At 38.0% G+C, this 15082-nt stretch overlaps 1 protein-coding gene across 5 annotated transcripts in view; it reads left to right on the top strand.

The window, feature by feature from the left end:
* The window catches only part of LCLAT1 (lysocardiolipin acyltransferase 1), a 120050-nt gene that overhangs the window by 58977 nt on the left and 45991 nt on the right, over positions 1-15082 (top strand). For all 5 annotated transcript variants that reach the window (XM_054819508.1, XM_054819509.1, XM_054819510.1 and 2 more), the window contains one exon: positions 7724-7840. In XM_054819508.1, the coding sequence (XP_054675483.1) occupies positions 7724-7840 (117 nt within the window). The remainder of the gene's footprint in view (positions 1-7723; positions 7841-15082) is intronic.

The following is a 15082-nucleotide window of genomic DNA, read 5'->3' as shown; positions in this document are numbered from 1 at the left end:
CATGCAGTCAGGACAGTCCTCCTCAGGTCACTCACACTCTCTTTCTGAACAGATGTTTCCATCTCCAGATGATTGAAAGAATTGGATTGTTCGTAATTTATTCCATAAATTATGTATACCTTCTAATCTCTCCCAATATTCCTCAGAGACAACAGATTTTAAAGAACCGAAGAAGTTTCGTAGTGCAGTTTTTAAAAAAGAAGAATTAGCTGAAGGCCGAGGCAGCTGCCATGTGTTAACACTTGTGCTGCGGAGCCCCAAAGGCTCCCACCCAAAGGTGGAGTTGCTTAAGGAAATGCAGAGTTTTCTTTCCACTGTTGTAACTCATATAAATGACTTAAACTAAATTTAAGTATATGCTGTTGATACCATCCATTGAGAAATTCATGCAGACAAGATTCTTCACATTAAAAAATTCTCTGATTGGATTTCTGAACACAGATTTTTGACAGATTCTTTTTTAAGGTTTTTCTGTTTTTCCTTCCTCGTACATCTGTAACGTACTCTTTAACCTTGCAGTGTCAAATGGCTATCTGCACTAACTGTGCTGCTGTTCTGGAGTCTGTTGAAGCCACCACAGATGGGTGGTGATCATTTCCCCCTAATTTTTTGAGCTGGCCCGGGGAGGAAGCAGTGCAGTGGGAAGGACGGAGCGATGGGCAGGGAAGACGATAGGGCACTGCTTCCTTGGGCAGCCGTGCTGGCTTCTGAAGCGTTAAACTGTCTGGTGTTTACCACTCTAACTTTCCATCAGTAACGAATGCCACCTTGATATTATATTTGTGCATAATAAGATATATAGAGACAGGCAAAACCCTGGGGCTTTTTCTGTGAGAGTAAATAGCTATCCCTATCTAATTGTCTTCACAGGAAACATTAGCTCATATATTTTAAAATATTATAGGAGACAGGGTCAAATCCCTTGACAAGCTAATCCTGACCAAGCAATAAGTTTATGCCATATGAGAATGATAGAACACAATAATGTAATTTGTGTAACACTTTGAAAAATGATTCTCAGAAAACTGTTATATTATCGACATAGTAGGACCTATTGCAACCTCATCTTTTAGAATAAGAAATAAACCACAGTTTTGTTCTGAATGGTTGCTCAATATCCTATGTATTTTGCAAAAATAGAGGCAATGGCTTTTGTTTCCTGACCAAATTCCAAAACTGCTAATTAATTCTGAAACAAAATTCTTCTGGTGATTAAAATGAAAAATAACATTTTACAGGTACTTCGCTGAAAAGCAGAATTGCTGTGCAGCTCTGTACTATTATCTTTTTTCATCCTCTCAGTGGCCACATGACAATGATAGATTTACTGCTTTTTATAAGAAATTGTATAATGTTTTCAGATTTTTGAGAATGAAAGATTTCAAAGAAATGTAAAGTATGACTGTATTTATACGTGGGCCGCTACCTGACCTTGTGTTGGTGAAGTACTTTGCAGTGGAATATGCTATGTAAATAAATTTAAAAAAATAGTAACGTCATGACCCCTGAACAATGTATTTGCAGACTGGTGGTGTAGGGTCTGAGGTAATAATTATATACTTGTTTCTGATAGGTTGGTCATCTTTTCACTCTGGAGTACTTCAAGGTTAAAGCTAAGTGCATCAAAGGTATTTTATTGTAATTGTTTAAAAAGAAGCCCTCAGTAGATAACCATATAGCCAGACTTTCTGAAGCCCTGAAGAAAACAAAGCAACCATCTGTCTAGCGCTTCTGGAAAGCTGGAACACAACCCACCACTTTGCTTTTCTTGATGTTCCTTACAAGACTCTTTGTAGTAACTCTTCAGAAAGCAATAACAAAAAAAAGTCGCTGTATTGTTCTGCACCTGCTAAAGCCTCATTTCGTATGGATTTGTGTCCACATTCCCATACGTGGTCTCTTCTTCCCTCCAACTTACCCTTTTTCCTTGTGTTTCCTTCTGTGTGACATTTCCTCCACAAATCTCTTGCTGCTGTCTCAACAAGAGGCATCGTGTGCTGTGGCTCATCCTCACCAAATACTTGCGTTAACCGACGGACCGCTGCATGCTGTGCCGAAAGCCCCGACAGACTAAATGCCCATGGAGCCTGCCCTGGCTTTTCTCGTTATTAAGATCTCTACTCTCAGAGGCTCCCCTTTGCTCAGCCGCTGGTTTTTCTAAAACTCCTGTGGGGCTTAATTATCCTTGAGCCTCTTGTCTCTGTCAAACTTTGTTTGCAGGTGGCAATAGCTTCAAAAGTTAAGGGGAACAGATGGACAGAGTGTGATTGCACAGACCTTTTTCCCTTGAGGAACAGCTCTAAAACAAGTAGGAAAGCTTGCTAGAGCCCACATTTTGGCAGGAATGTTGTGATGTGGATCACATACAATATTCTGTCTAGAAGGTAGCAATGAGCTGCAGTTGGATTTTTAACTCTTCTAGTAAATGTGACGTACTTTGGTAATACAAAAGACTATTCTTCAAAAGCACTGACAGAGGTTGATTTAACAGGTAATAGTTTGAAAGGAGCACAAATAAGAACAATTGCTTAACTTTTTCTTAAAATATTAGCTGTTGCCCTGGTTTTTGGCTGGGGTAGAGTTAATTTCCACAGGAAGCTGGGAGGGGACACAGCCAGGACAGCTGACCCAAACTAGCCAAAAGGGTATTCCATACCATATGATGTCATGCTCCAGATATTGGGGGGGGGGGGGGGGGGGCGGAGGCAGGGCAGTGTCTGGCCGGAGAGGAGGGGTTGCTGCTTGGGAACAGACTGGGCATTGGGTTCCGGGTGGTGAGCAAATGGCATTGTGTATCACCTGCTTTGTATTTTCTTTTAAAAGTACTGTTGTTGTTTGGCTTTCCTCTCCCTTTGCTGTCCCAGTACACTGTCCTTATCCCAACCTACAAGTTTTACCTTTTTCTTCTGATTCTCCTCCCCATCCTGCTGGCCAAGGGAAGAGTGAGCGAGCAGCCACGTGATGCTCAGCTGCCGCCTGGGGCTAAAGCACGACAACTGCGAGCCAACGTAGCTTTTATGCTTTCTATGCAAACTTCTAACAGATAAATGAGGATTTTTTAATTTAATTTTTTTTATTTTTAAAAGGGAGATTTTTGGAGTACTCATTTATTCTTTCACTGTCTGGTATCAATATCATTTGAGAGTACCTGAAGTCATAGAAGTGCATGCATGCTTTTATCACAAGTCAGATTAAAGGAGAAGGTAGTACTTAATATTCAAATTTCAGTGCACTAGTACTAGCAAAATAAAAAAAAAAAGTAGTTCAGAGATGATCAGAAATAGTTGCATTGAAGATGTCAGAATCAGCTTTCCAGTAGGATGATGAGGGAAACTTAGCGTTCTTTTGGGTCACGCATCACCCTGGGCAATGTTGAATCTGTAAAAGGATGTGAGCTTGTTTGTTTGAGAGAAGCTAATAGTGTGTATGTATTTCACAGGGAGCACAGATTTAGCTTTTCATTGGGTAAAAGTCTTGGAGTTTTAGTTCCAAATACTCATGCAAATGCAGCTTGTTGCTGCATTATGGCTATCATCAAAGTCAATTCTAGAGATTTTTGTTTTAATTCAAAACTAGCTCACAAATTAAAAATATAACTTTACTTGAAAAAAAAATTTGTTCGTTCTATCCTCTGGTTTTCAGGGGCAAAAGCAATTTAACTTCTTAAAAATCTGTAACTCAAAAATGAAGAAAATGTGCTGGCATAACTTCTTCCTCCAGTTACCTTAAATGAAATTCTGAAGTGTGGTGCTTCTAGAAAGTTCTGACTTTCTGAGCTTTTTCCAATAATTTACAAATGTGATACATGGGATTTGTCCACATAATTTTGAGATAAATAGGAAAAAATGTAATCAAGTGATGTATCAAAGGCAGCACAGGAGCAAAAAAAAAAAAAAGCTTAGCAAAATACACCTAATAGGAATGACAAGCAGAAACTCTGGGGGTAGATTTACTTTGGCTTAAATACAGTGTAAGAAAAAACACTTGTTTCTAGAAAGCAATGCTTTCCCATATTTTTCAGACAAAATGAGCAGGAGGGGGCATTACCCTTAGCCAAATGATATGAGGGGGGACCTTTTGGGATTGAGGAGACCCAAAGTGAGTTCATCTCCAGTCCCTTCTTCAAGCGCCACAAACTTTATACAGTTTGGGTTGGTTGGAAGAAAAGAAGAGAACATATGTTTCCTCTTTTTAAGGAAGTGTTTTCACTGTCAGGCTTACAAAGGCATCTTTCACTTTTATTCTTTCACCTGAGAATGTTATAATCCGGACTGTAGAATGATGAAGCATCGGCATAAGTTTTGCAGTGCTGACAGTGTAGTGTTGTCTATTGATTAAGGGGTTTTTAGAGGTGTTTGTTGTGCAAATTCCCTTAGGTTGGAGAGGATATAAAAATGGGGTTTTAGTTTCCTGGATGAGTTTTCTAACCTCTAGGTTTCATACAATGGGGAACATCACACTTTCTGCCTTGTGTTGAATCCAGCACTGAGCAGGAGACTTGCTCTGAATTTCCCCCAGAAGGTTTGGGCACAGGTGTCTCGCACAGGGATCCCAAAGAGCCGTAGGCACCAAGGAGCTTACATCGGATAAGATGGCAGTGAGTGCATTGGTTTGTCAGTAACAGCAGAGTAAGAGACTGTTTTCTTCAAATGCTGAGAGGAGCAGGAGGGGGAGGAAGGGCGTTATTTTTACTTTTCAGTAGAGTGAAGGCATATCCTACCCTTGCTTTTGGGATAGCATCAAAACCCTTTGACCTTCCTGACTTGCTGTAATAAATATTGTTTAAAGCACAAAGACCTGTGGCTTGATAGTTCTTAGGAAGGGAAGAGGGAGATGTTTTTTCCAGATGACGATGATCATTGCATTAGCTGGGAGCGTTATTCTAGTTCTAAAATCCCATTACACTAGGGTCATGCAAAAGGGGAAGGGAACAATCTCTGTTACATAAAACTTACAGTCAAGAGGCAAGGCAGGGATACAAATATCAGGAAATAGCTGAACGGTGTTGGCTGGTGTGCCAATGTCCAGCTGTTCACACGTTTTTAGAAAGGCATTGTAGTAAAGGGAAATTTGGAAGATGATTTGCAGATGTTTACAGTGAGTTCTTTCCAAGTGCAGAGAGGTGCACAAAGAGGTTTGAAGATGATTACTTCAAGGCAATGGGCAGTGAACGTTTTTTTTGCAGCATCAGTTAGGTCTTGCTCAGAAAATGAAACTGCCCATTTACTCTCTGGTTTTCCTGCGGTGCAAGTAGGAGTGTTTTGCAAACACGAGAGATTCATTTTCATGCTCCCTCTGAAACAAAGTGCTATTGAGCAGACATATGGAGAGGGTTTTCTGAGTGCTCATTAACTGTGTGCAGTTTGAGATGCTTAAGACTTAAATTCAATTTTTTTAGACGGCTTAGCTTTATGTAGACTTATATGGCACTTGTGTCTCAAAGCTTCGATTGACTTGATTTGCAGATGGCAAATGTTCCAAAGTGAAATGCAAACTTGGATATGCAGAAAATGAAGAAGATACTTCTGTCCTTTGGAGGAAACGATACATTAGCTTAAAAACTTTGTGATAAATTAATTTAAAGCATTTTATGTGAATTGCCACAGAATGTGGAAAGGAGCTCTTGAGTTGTATACTTTCTATAGGAACATTCTTGACGATCAATGTTGTTTCTTAGAAAATAAAAAGTTTAAGTTGTTGAGCTAGTAGCGCAATACAGTTATGTCCAAGAGGTAGAATTTGGCTTTTCAGAGGAGCATTTAATAATTACCAGATTACTCTTGCCTCTTCTGCCTTTCCAAGTCTTGCTCATGACTTACAAGTTTTGCCGTCACAGAGGTAGAGGTCTTAAAGGCAAGTTCCCTTCGCTGATTCAGAATAGTCTGTTTCAACATTGAATGGAGTAGTAGTCGAGCGGACAAAAATAGATACTCTGATCTTGTGGTTAAAGACATAATGCATATGTCCAAGGAAAGACAAATTTAAGTTACGTGGCCAAGTGTAATTTTAGTATTTCACACTTTCTGTAATTTTAGCAAAGCTTTTTGAAGATGTCATATTTTCAAGTATTTGTACATTTTGGCAATTTAGCAAGAATTAAATCTTTGGATTCTCTTTGCTGAATCACTTGCTTGGCTACTGTGCAACAGTTTTCCTTTCCTCCAAATCACATGGTCAGGAAATCTGTGCACGAAATCTTAAGGGTTTCACATATGAAAAGCAGTACTGCTGTGCATGGAAACAGTAGGTCACAGGGTAAAAATACTCATATACTGATATGCTATAGCATTTATTAGTAGGTAGATGGTCCTTTAGGAGGGACACTCACATTTTTTGTTAAACAAAGAATTTGTGTAATTTAGGCAAAAAAGAAAGGTGCAGGGAAGTGGCATTGCTTGCATTAATGCAAGTTGCATTGCTGCATTACTGTCAGTTTGTCCACTTGTGCTATTTCTTTACAGGAAAAACGATGTTTGTAAGGGAAAGGCCTTACCTATAAGTATCAATTCTGTTAAATTATTAAGCAGCAATATATTTTTCATTACTTAACCTTAACAGAGATGGAAGATAAACTATAGAGACTTTAAAAAAGAGCTGTTTCTACTTGAAAAAGATGATATATTGCTTAGGCAATGATTTGTTCCATAGATCTGTTGCTGGGATTTTGTCTTTTAAAACACCTATAAGACTATATAAATATGAGTTATTTAATAAGGTAGTTGATCAAATTGATTTATTCCATGTTGCCAAGGGAACATCGCACGTGTCTGTTGCCTTTTGGCCCCAGGGGAGGCACAGCAGTACCCACAATGAAGGAGTAAATGGAGCCAACAAAGTCCGTTTCGCTGCTGAGGCTGCTTGGAAGAGGCTTCTGCACGTCACTGGAGGACAAATTGCTTTTCCTCTCCGCTCATCTTCAGAAGTTTTCACTTTAGCGTCCGCATCTTCCTTGCTTAGGGGTCTCTTGTGACTGGCTCTGAAAAGCCTTTGTTCGGTTTGCTCGTGAGAGACTTCTTTTTGCCAGACGTTCAAAACGCATTTGTTACGACGTTTAGCCACGGCTGATTTCTAGATGCTGTGCGCGTATTCTGCATATGGTAGCAAGCATGTGCTGCGACACTGAGGTAGTTGGTCAAAAAATTGAAGTAGTGTGAGTGTGCAGCACAGGTTGATGAGTAAAACATGTCAAGTTCAGAATGAAGGTGTAAAATACCATTTTAATGTATTAGATTACTGGTTTCCTCTATTTAAGGTTTTCTTTCTGAAATAAGTTTAATGTGGTTAGACATTGACCTCAAGGTAATTCTGTACATAATATCAAACGTACTTTACTGTACATTGTGCCTTTTGAGTTTAAAACCAAAAAATATTGAGCCAATTAACACGTTTTACTGTAAAATGGGTATTGGAGTATACAGACAACTATTAACAGACTTTAATTTATAGATTTCAGATTGCATTTGATAAATGAGAGATTTGCTGATTATTTTCTAAGATGAAATGAGAGGGTAAAAAGGCTTTTCTTGCAATCCACATTGCTCTTCCTCATACCACAGTACAGCCAACTGAAAGCACACTTGCAGTCTGCCTCCATCTGAAAAGCTGTTGCACGTTTGCACTGTGTGAACTGCTGTTGTACTGTTCCTGTCGTGTAATAATTATATTTAATTCTTGGTCTACATGTACGCTAATAGAAAACGGTGCTTTTTATTCTCTCCTTCAGCCAATACCAAAGGCCGCAGTAATGAATTCGCCGAAAAGAACGGACTTCAAAAATACGAGTACGTCTTACATCCACGAACTACTGGATTCACTTTTGTGGTTGAGCGTCTAAGGGAAGGTAATCCTGCTCTATATTTTATGTTCTTTTTTTCCTTTAAGATAACGAATCTCACCCAAGCTGTAGAAGCTGATGTTCACAAAAGTGCTTCAAGTAATTTCAGAACAACTTTATCCTGGTCACTAAAAAAGCCCTTGTTTGCAACCCTACTTAAAATGACTGTGACATGGAGAGATTTGAAAGGGTTGATAACAGATACTAATGTCATCAGGAGATATGCAGTAGATGGAAAATGACATTTTCACTTTTTTTTTTCTTAAATATTGTAGCTTGTTTAGCAGAACAAGAACTTCAGTAGTGGAAAAGATCCCAAGGAAGTTCAGCCTTATTGTCTGTACCGGTCCTTAACTCCATCTGGGTGGTCGACATTGAACACGCAGACATGTGTAACACTGAAAAGCTTCTGGTTTTAAGTCAGAGAGCTGAGACAACAGGTTGCTGTGTTAAACGGACAAGGGGGATGCACAGCAGTGTGTAGATGCAGCAAGTCAGCTGCCCGGCCCTGCCAGCTTTTTCAGGTGGTGGTGACTTGCAGGAGCTGTGTAAAATGGGAGTTGTGCTGCCTGGCAGATTGGTGGTAAGAGAACACGTGATACTTGTTTTTTACCTAGAAATGGTCTTCCATCCCTGTATTAATGTGGGGGTAGAGATCAAGTCCCTGTTATCAGGGGTATGGAGTATAAAGATGCGATTGCTTGTGGGATTGAGATGTCTGTGGGTTGTGTTGGGAATGGGCATTTTGATGAGGCTTGAGGCCATAACGGTGTAACCGTTAAATAATACTGATGTGGTGATTCAAATACAGATGAGTGGATGTTCGCAGGATATGTCAATGTATGGTGGAAGAAAATAAACATGTACAGTAGATATGAAGTGACTTATTTATAGGCTAGTTCTTCAGGGAAAAGCGATTCTAGATCTTTAACACATGCTGGTTATTCTGACTGCCAAAGGAAGAAGTTTGAGATTATTAAAAAGAATAGGGGCCTGCTAGTAGGTTGTTTTTCTTCTCCTGCTGGAATGCTTGCTTGGATTTTAGGAGCAGAGCTGGCTTGCATTTTTGCCTGATTCCTTCTGAGCAGATAGCCTAAAGTCACAGTAAATGCTTTGATATTTTGTCCAGCTGGACAATCCTAGCTGAACCATGTATCTATTTGACCCTATTTTTATCAGACATTCATCTTAAATGTTCATCTAACTTGAATGTTTATTATTCAATTTGCTGTAGTAAAAAAAAAAAATTTGCCACCTACACAATTTCAAAAGCTTGTTTAAGTAAAAGTTTTCCGCACTAGGTTAACCTAGTGCATATTAATATTTCTAGCCTGGAATAAATTTTCAGTTAAAGGAATGTTTTCCACTCAAAATATTATCAACTTTAAAAAAAAAAAAGTATTTCTGTATTTGCTGCAGAAATGAGCTTTGTGGTTATACAGTCATTTTCTAATTTTATAGAAATACTTTTCTATTGCTGTATGAGAGATGTATGCAGATTAGGCTTTTGGGTTATAAAGGAAAATATTTGAGACTGATTAACTGATTTTATGCAGTACAAAGCTGGGGAAAACAAAAAAAGTTACATTTAATTTTTTTGTCTAGTCTTTCAAATGCTTTTAAGTCCTACTTTTAAGGCAGGCAAATATTGTTTGAAATATTAATGTCCCTTTAGCATTGAATTTACTAGGTATTTGGTACCTTGATAGGCATTATAAGCTATATATATTATGACTGTGCTAGTACGTAGTAAAGTGTGTGAGAAGGTAGTTCAGCTAGCATTTTAAACTACTGTTATTACTTACTAATTTAAGAATTGGTTTTCAATTGTTTGTAACTGTGCCAAATATGGACCATTTGTGTTGAAATGTTTTATTTTTATGGACAACCTAACTGTAGTTGCTTGACTTTAAAACACTTCAGTATATTATATACCTGCATATATATTTTTTTCATCTGTACAATATAGATGTCCAGGTAGATTTTTCAGATACATGCGGCACAGTTGGTACCCAGCGTTATTGTGCAGTTCTGATTTGACTGATGTATACTGTTAGAATGCCTTTTTTACAATTCTAACTTCTGATGCTAGCAGTGATAAAGAAAACCAGGATTGTTAAGGATATGATGTTAACATGAGTTCCTGTTTCTGGACTATCCTAATGCTACAATGGTAACAATAATCGTAAAAATAGACTTGTTTCCTTTTTTCCTGCTCATAACTGCAAGCAAAAAACAGTGTGTGTGACTTTAACATGCAGGAGGGAGTGGTGGAGATTTTAACATCATGTTTGCGTCTTTGAAAGTATTTTTGTGCATAGATGACAACCTTATTGCCCTATAGCTCTCCTGTGAATACATTTTGGCTCGTGGCTGTTTTCCATTCCTGAGGCTCAAGTGTCTTTACTTCAGGCCTGAGTACATTATTTTGCTCCAAAAATAGGTTGATGAAGAGAGGGGGGGAAATGTCATTAGAAGTTTAACTGCTTTTTGAACGTTGAAAAAACTAATTTAATTTGGCAAGAACCCTGATTAATATGCATCACAAGCTGTAGCATGAAAGCATTACCTGTTATTACATAAAAATAACTATTAGTGAGCCTTCTGAATAGGAAAAGAAGAATCAGGAAAAAATAACCTTCAGTAAAATGTTGCTTGTATCTCTGCAGGAGAGTTTCTTCCTAGAGGAAGCACTATCTGCACCCTGACAGCTTAATTTGAGCAGTTATCAGTCCTTTGCTTTCCATAGGTGGCAAAAATTTCTGAACCATGTGGATGGATTTTTGCCAGTGATGACCAACACTCAAATTCCTCTGGCTGCTTTCTTGCTCTTATATGGTCATTATTTCAACTATTTGATCTCTTTTGCCTGTAGATGTTGCTATGATGGTTTCTAAGTCATTGCTGAGATTATTGGAGCTAAGAAAAAAAAAAATCTATATAATCTCCACCAAAAAAGCAATAAAAATTGTTTAGGCAATACATCTCCTTAGCTTTTGAGTCTCTTTTTTTCCACATTCTAGCTCTTCATGAGTGATTGCTCTTACCCCCTAAGCTGACTCTTCTAGGCAGAAACTCAGGTAAAAGCTGACTGGTTTTACCTTTCATTGTGCTCAGGTGCTAAGACAGTGAAAATATTTTACTTGTAAATGATCATATTACTGTTTTCGTATTCATCTAAACCTTAGAATCCCAAGAGTAAACACAGACTATGAACATGCTTTAGATGTATAATTACTCAGGAGAATGGAGGCTGCAGTTCTTGCTATTTTTTAAGCAAGAGAAAGACATAAATTTGATTCAGCATTGATTTCTGAAGAAGTGTGTTCCTCTGGCTCAATAATAGAGTAGGATGGTTTCATATAATGTCATTGTTTGTGCATGGTAAGAGAAAATACAGTGTAGACATGAGAATGAAAAGAGGGAAGGACCACATGCTAGCTGGATAAGGTCAGCTTGCTGCCTGATACACAGTAAATGCTGTTACCTGAAGATGTGGAAGTGAGCAAGAGAGGAACAAAAATTTCAGTAAGGACTAATGAAAATAGAAGAGCATTAAATAACTTAGGCTAAATATAGATTAACAAAACATATGCTTTTTTCACCCCTGCAAGAAAATCATCCTTCTTGGGAATGAATATTGAATTTCCAGTCAATTCTGACAGTTTCTGCAACAGATAAAGCAGGTTTGTGAGATTAATCTTTACTCATGCATGTTACTCAAAATAGCACTAGCCTTTTTTCTTAGCATGCTTTAAAGCTTGTTTCTGCAAATACTCTGGCCCTAGTCTGTCAAAATACTTAAAGTGTGTGAACTCAATTAATGACACATTTTCTCAGTGCTGAAGCACTTTCAATTGCTTTGATCACTTACCGTGGCAGCCAGAGGAATTGCCCTGTAGAAGACCAAACCTTTGTTGACCAAAGTGACCACTGGAAAGCCACATACTTTGTTCAGGACGCTATCGCATCTGTTTAGTTGCCTATTGATAGAAAGCAAAGGGAAATAAAATAGTTGATTTGCTTCTTTCTAATTCTGTTCACTTGATCAAGTATATAATTTGTCTTGCCTCAGCTGTTATGAATCCTGGTTTCAGTCAGCACCTGGTGAAAAATTGCTAGAGCTTAATGCTATATTTGTTTGGAGAACAAATTTGAGCGGGTTTTGGAAAGACAGAACATGTGAATGAGCAGCAGAAAATGAACTCTAGACACCAAAATTAAGTCTGGTCATGGAGGGGGTTTTTATATCATCATTATATGCCTCTCCTTAACCATCTCCTCAAATCCTATATAATCCTTTTTTAAAGCCTGAAACTTTGAATAGATGTTATGTATGGACTCATATTTGGCAGAACTTGGGTTAAAGCAAATAATTTCCTTTTACAAAATATGGGACTTTGAAAATGATAGAAATGTGCAGGAATTTAAATAAGATTTTTATATAAGCATGCCTTTAACAAAGTTAATTAAAAACGTTTCTGGTTTATATAATGCTCTTGAAGATCTAGTTTGTGAGATCCTTCTATAAAAGGTCAGGAGGTTATTCAGAAATTAAGTATAGCTTTTCAGGCCTGGTTGTATTTTACAAAGTTTTTTCTGAAGTGCCAAATGACATTGAAAGTTCAGATGGCTTGAATGTTCAGTTTCAAAGAGATGGAAAATAATACTACTTGATTTGATTCAATATTGTCTGGATTCATTGAATTGCATGTATCATCTTGGCATAATATCTGTAATTGTAGCCAAATAGTCTGTCAAGAGAAAATAGTTGTTTACGAGTATTTTCTTAAAATTGCTTCATGGCTTTTAAGTATTTTCTCAGGACTAAACAAACAGTAAGTGTTAAGACGAAGCTGAGGTTTTAAAGCATCATTAGATTATTCATACTTTTGCAGACAATCATTTCTGCCAACATTAAATTTAAACCGACTTCTTTTTGACACTTCCTCTATATCCATCAACGGTCCTTAATATCTAGATACATTGGACTGGATGTTCCTATATATTTTACTGGTTTTACAGTATGATGAGTCAGAATTATTTGCCTTATTATAGTATTTCAGCTTCAAATTTATTTCTGGTTCATAATTAGCCAACTGAGAAAATATTGCAGATAACAGCTGCCAACTGCAGCATCCTAAAATAAAAAAGATACAAATTTTACATGTTTGCCTTCATTGCACATCCTTACTGGTGAAAAGAAACAGGGTTTCTCATCCTGTTTCCATGATTGATTCAAAATTGATAGTTTTGCCCCAAAATAAATATTTATATGTACACAATCAGAAACCTGTTTATACCTGAGTTTTACAGCAGTTTGATCTGTTGTACAGAATTTCAGTGATTGCATGCAAATATCCCAATCTGTTTCATTGCTAGAGCAGAAAGATTGTATTTAGGTGTTCAATCCAGGAGATATAGATCTCTATGTAAATATTTTAATCCTGTGACACTTATTAACTATTATTTAGATTCTGTGTGCTTTTCTGGGAGCTATAGTATCCATGTATATGTATTTATGTACTTTTAATGCCATTTATTTGGGTTATGGTACAATATGCTTATATGGCACTTTTGAGCTAATAATCTAGGGAGACAGTTTGTGATTTGCAGATTAATAGATATTTAAGACAATTAATAGGAGATGATGATCAGCAAGCAGTTCTTGAAACCTGGCACATATGGCTCGGTTCATCTTTGCTGGGGTGTGAAGTAGCCAAACAGTTACGCAGCAGGTCCTTGTAAGTGGCGTCTGGGTGTCCTTGCTATGCGCGGAGAATATAGTAAGCTCTCGTATAAAGCCCTAGGTAGCTTAGGGACTGTCTTTAGGAGATGATTCAGTCCTGAGCCCTGCAATCGTCACATGATCTGAAGTGCTCAAATTTGACGTATTTGTGTAAATGGTGTTTAAAGTTGAGACTCTAAATTTAGTAATTCATTAACAAGACCCTCCAACTTGAAGTAGCTGGGGTATATTAGCTCCCAGAGCTATTTTCTTACTCTGACCTTGAAAGAGGGAGAGGTAGGAGGCTGCTTTTATGAGTGGATGAAATGTCAGTGAGGAATGCTACCCTGATACTGCCAAAGGCTTGTCTTCTGATACAGATGATGCTTCTGCTCTCTCCACAGTTATGTCCAAAGTGCTTACAGCTTACAAGACAGATTTGCTCTATCAAATGTAAACCAAAGTAATGCCAATTTCTCAGTAAGTTATATTTGGGTTTTTTAAGGGAAAATAGATGCAGGTGTATAATTCGAGTCTGTAATATCTCTGTTCATTGACTGAAATGCTCAGGCTGTGGTGGCTGGGGTGGTATGAATGGATGTACGCATTAAATATCTGTTTTGATACACAAAGTTTCTTTCCTCTTCACGTAAATACTGGGTGAGGCGTGTGGGTCTCGATTACGGAAGTGTCTGCTGAATTACCTTCAGAGGTTTTACGTGCTCAAACTGAACCATGCAAGCGGGACTCAGCAGTTTTCAGGTTCGTGCCTGCTTTGTCCTCTGTGTAACAGAGGTGCAGGACGCAGAAGAGCCCCACATCAAATGACAGTAAGGGTTAGGTCTGCTGTTTTAATGAAAGCTAGCCTCTCTCTTTGTGACTGAACAGATTTCTGTCTCCCAGAATGACATGCTGGGCCACTGCCAAAATTTCTGTGGGTTTTGGCGAGGCCAGAGCTTGCACACTGATCGGCACTGCCATCTCTCAGAGCAGCCCGCGCCTGTTTGTGCTGGTTGCTCGGTGCATGTGTAAACCAAAACCAGTCTGTTTTGGAAATAGGAAAATATAAGTGGCCACATGAGCATTAACTTTACGTCCTCAATCAACTAATTTCACCCGTATGTCCATCAGATTTGTAGAGCTTAAACAGCAACTCTAAACCATCGTTCCTCAATGCAAGGGAATTCTTTTTTCCCAACTTATTTTTTTCTCTGTGCACGTGTGCCTTCCAGAGTCATGTTACTAAGTAGACTGATACTCAGAAATTACAGAGCTATTGTGAAAGAGCTTTGAGCAATTTTTTTAGCTGAAAATGCAATATTAGAGCTTCACTGGTTGCCGTTAAAATTGAACTTGTGCTTTTATGAGATTTGGATCCTGTGCATCAAATAGCATAGCCTTTGATATAGAAATATTGGTATGTAAATTAAAGCTTGCATGCCTTTTATGCCTTTTGTGTGTTGGTAGAAAATTCATAACAAATTTGTTAATTTAAAAGACCTTATTCAAAAAACAGTTTT

This window comes from Grus americana, chromosome 3 (genome assembly GCF_028858705.1).
Source record: "Grus americana isolate bGruAme1 chromosome 3, bGruAme1.mat, whole genome shotgun sequence".
NCBI classification, from domain to species: domain Eukaryota; kingdom Metazoa; phylum Chordata; class Aves; order Gruiformes; family Gruidae; genus Grus; species Grus americana.
The sequence above is the reverse complement of the archived record's forward strand: the minus strand, read 5'-3'. Positions and strand labels throughout refer to the sequence as shown.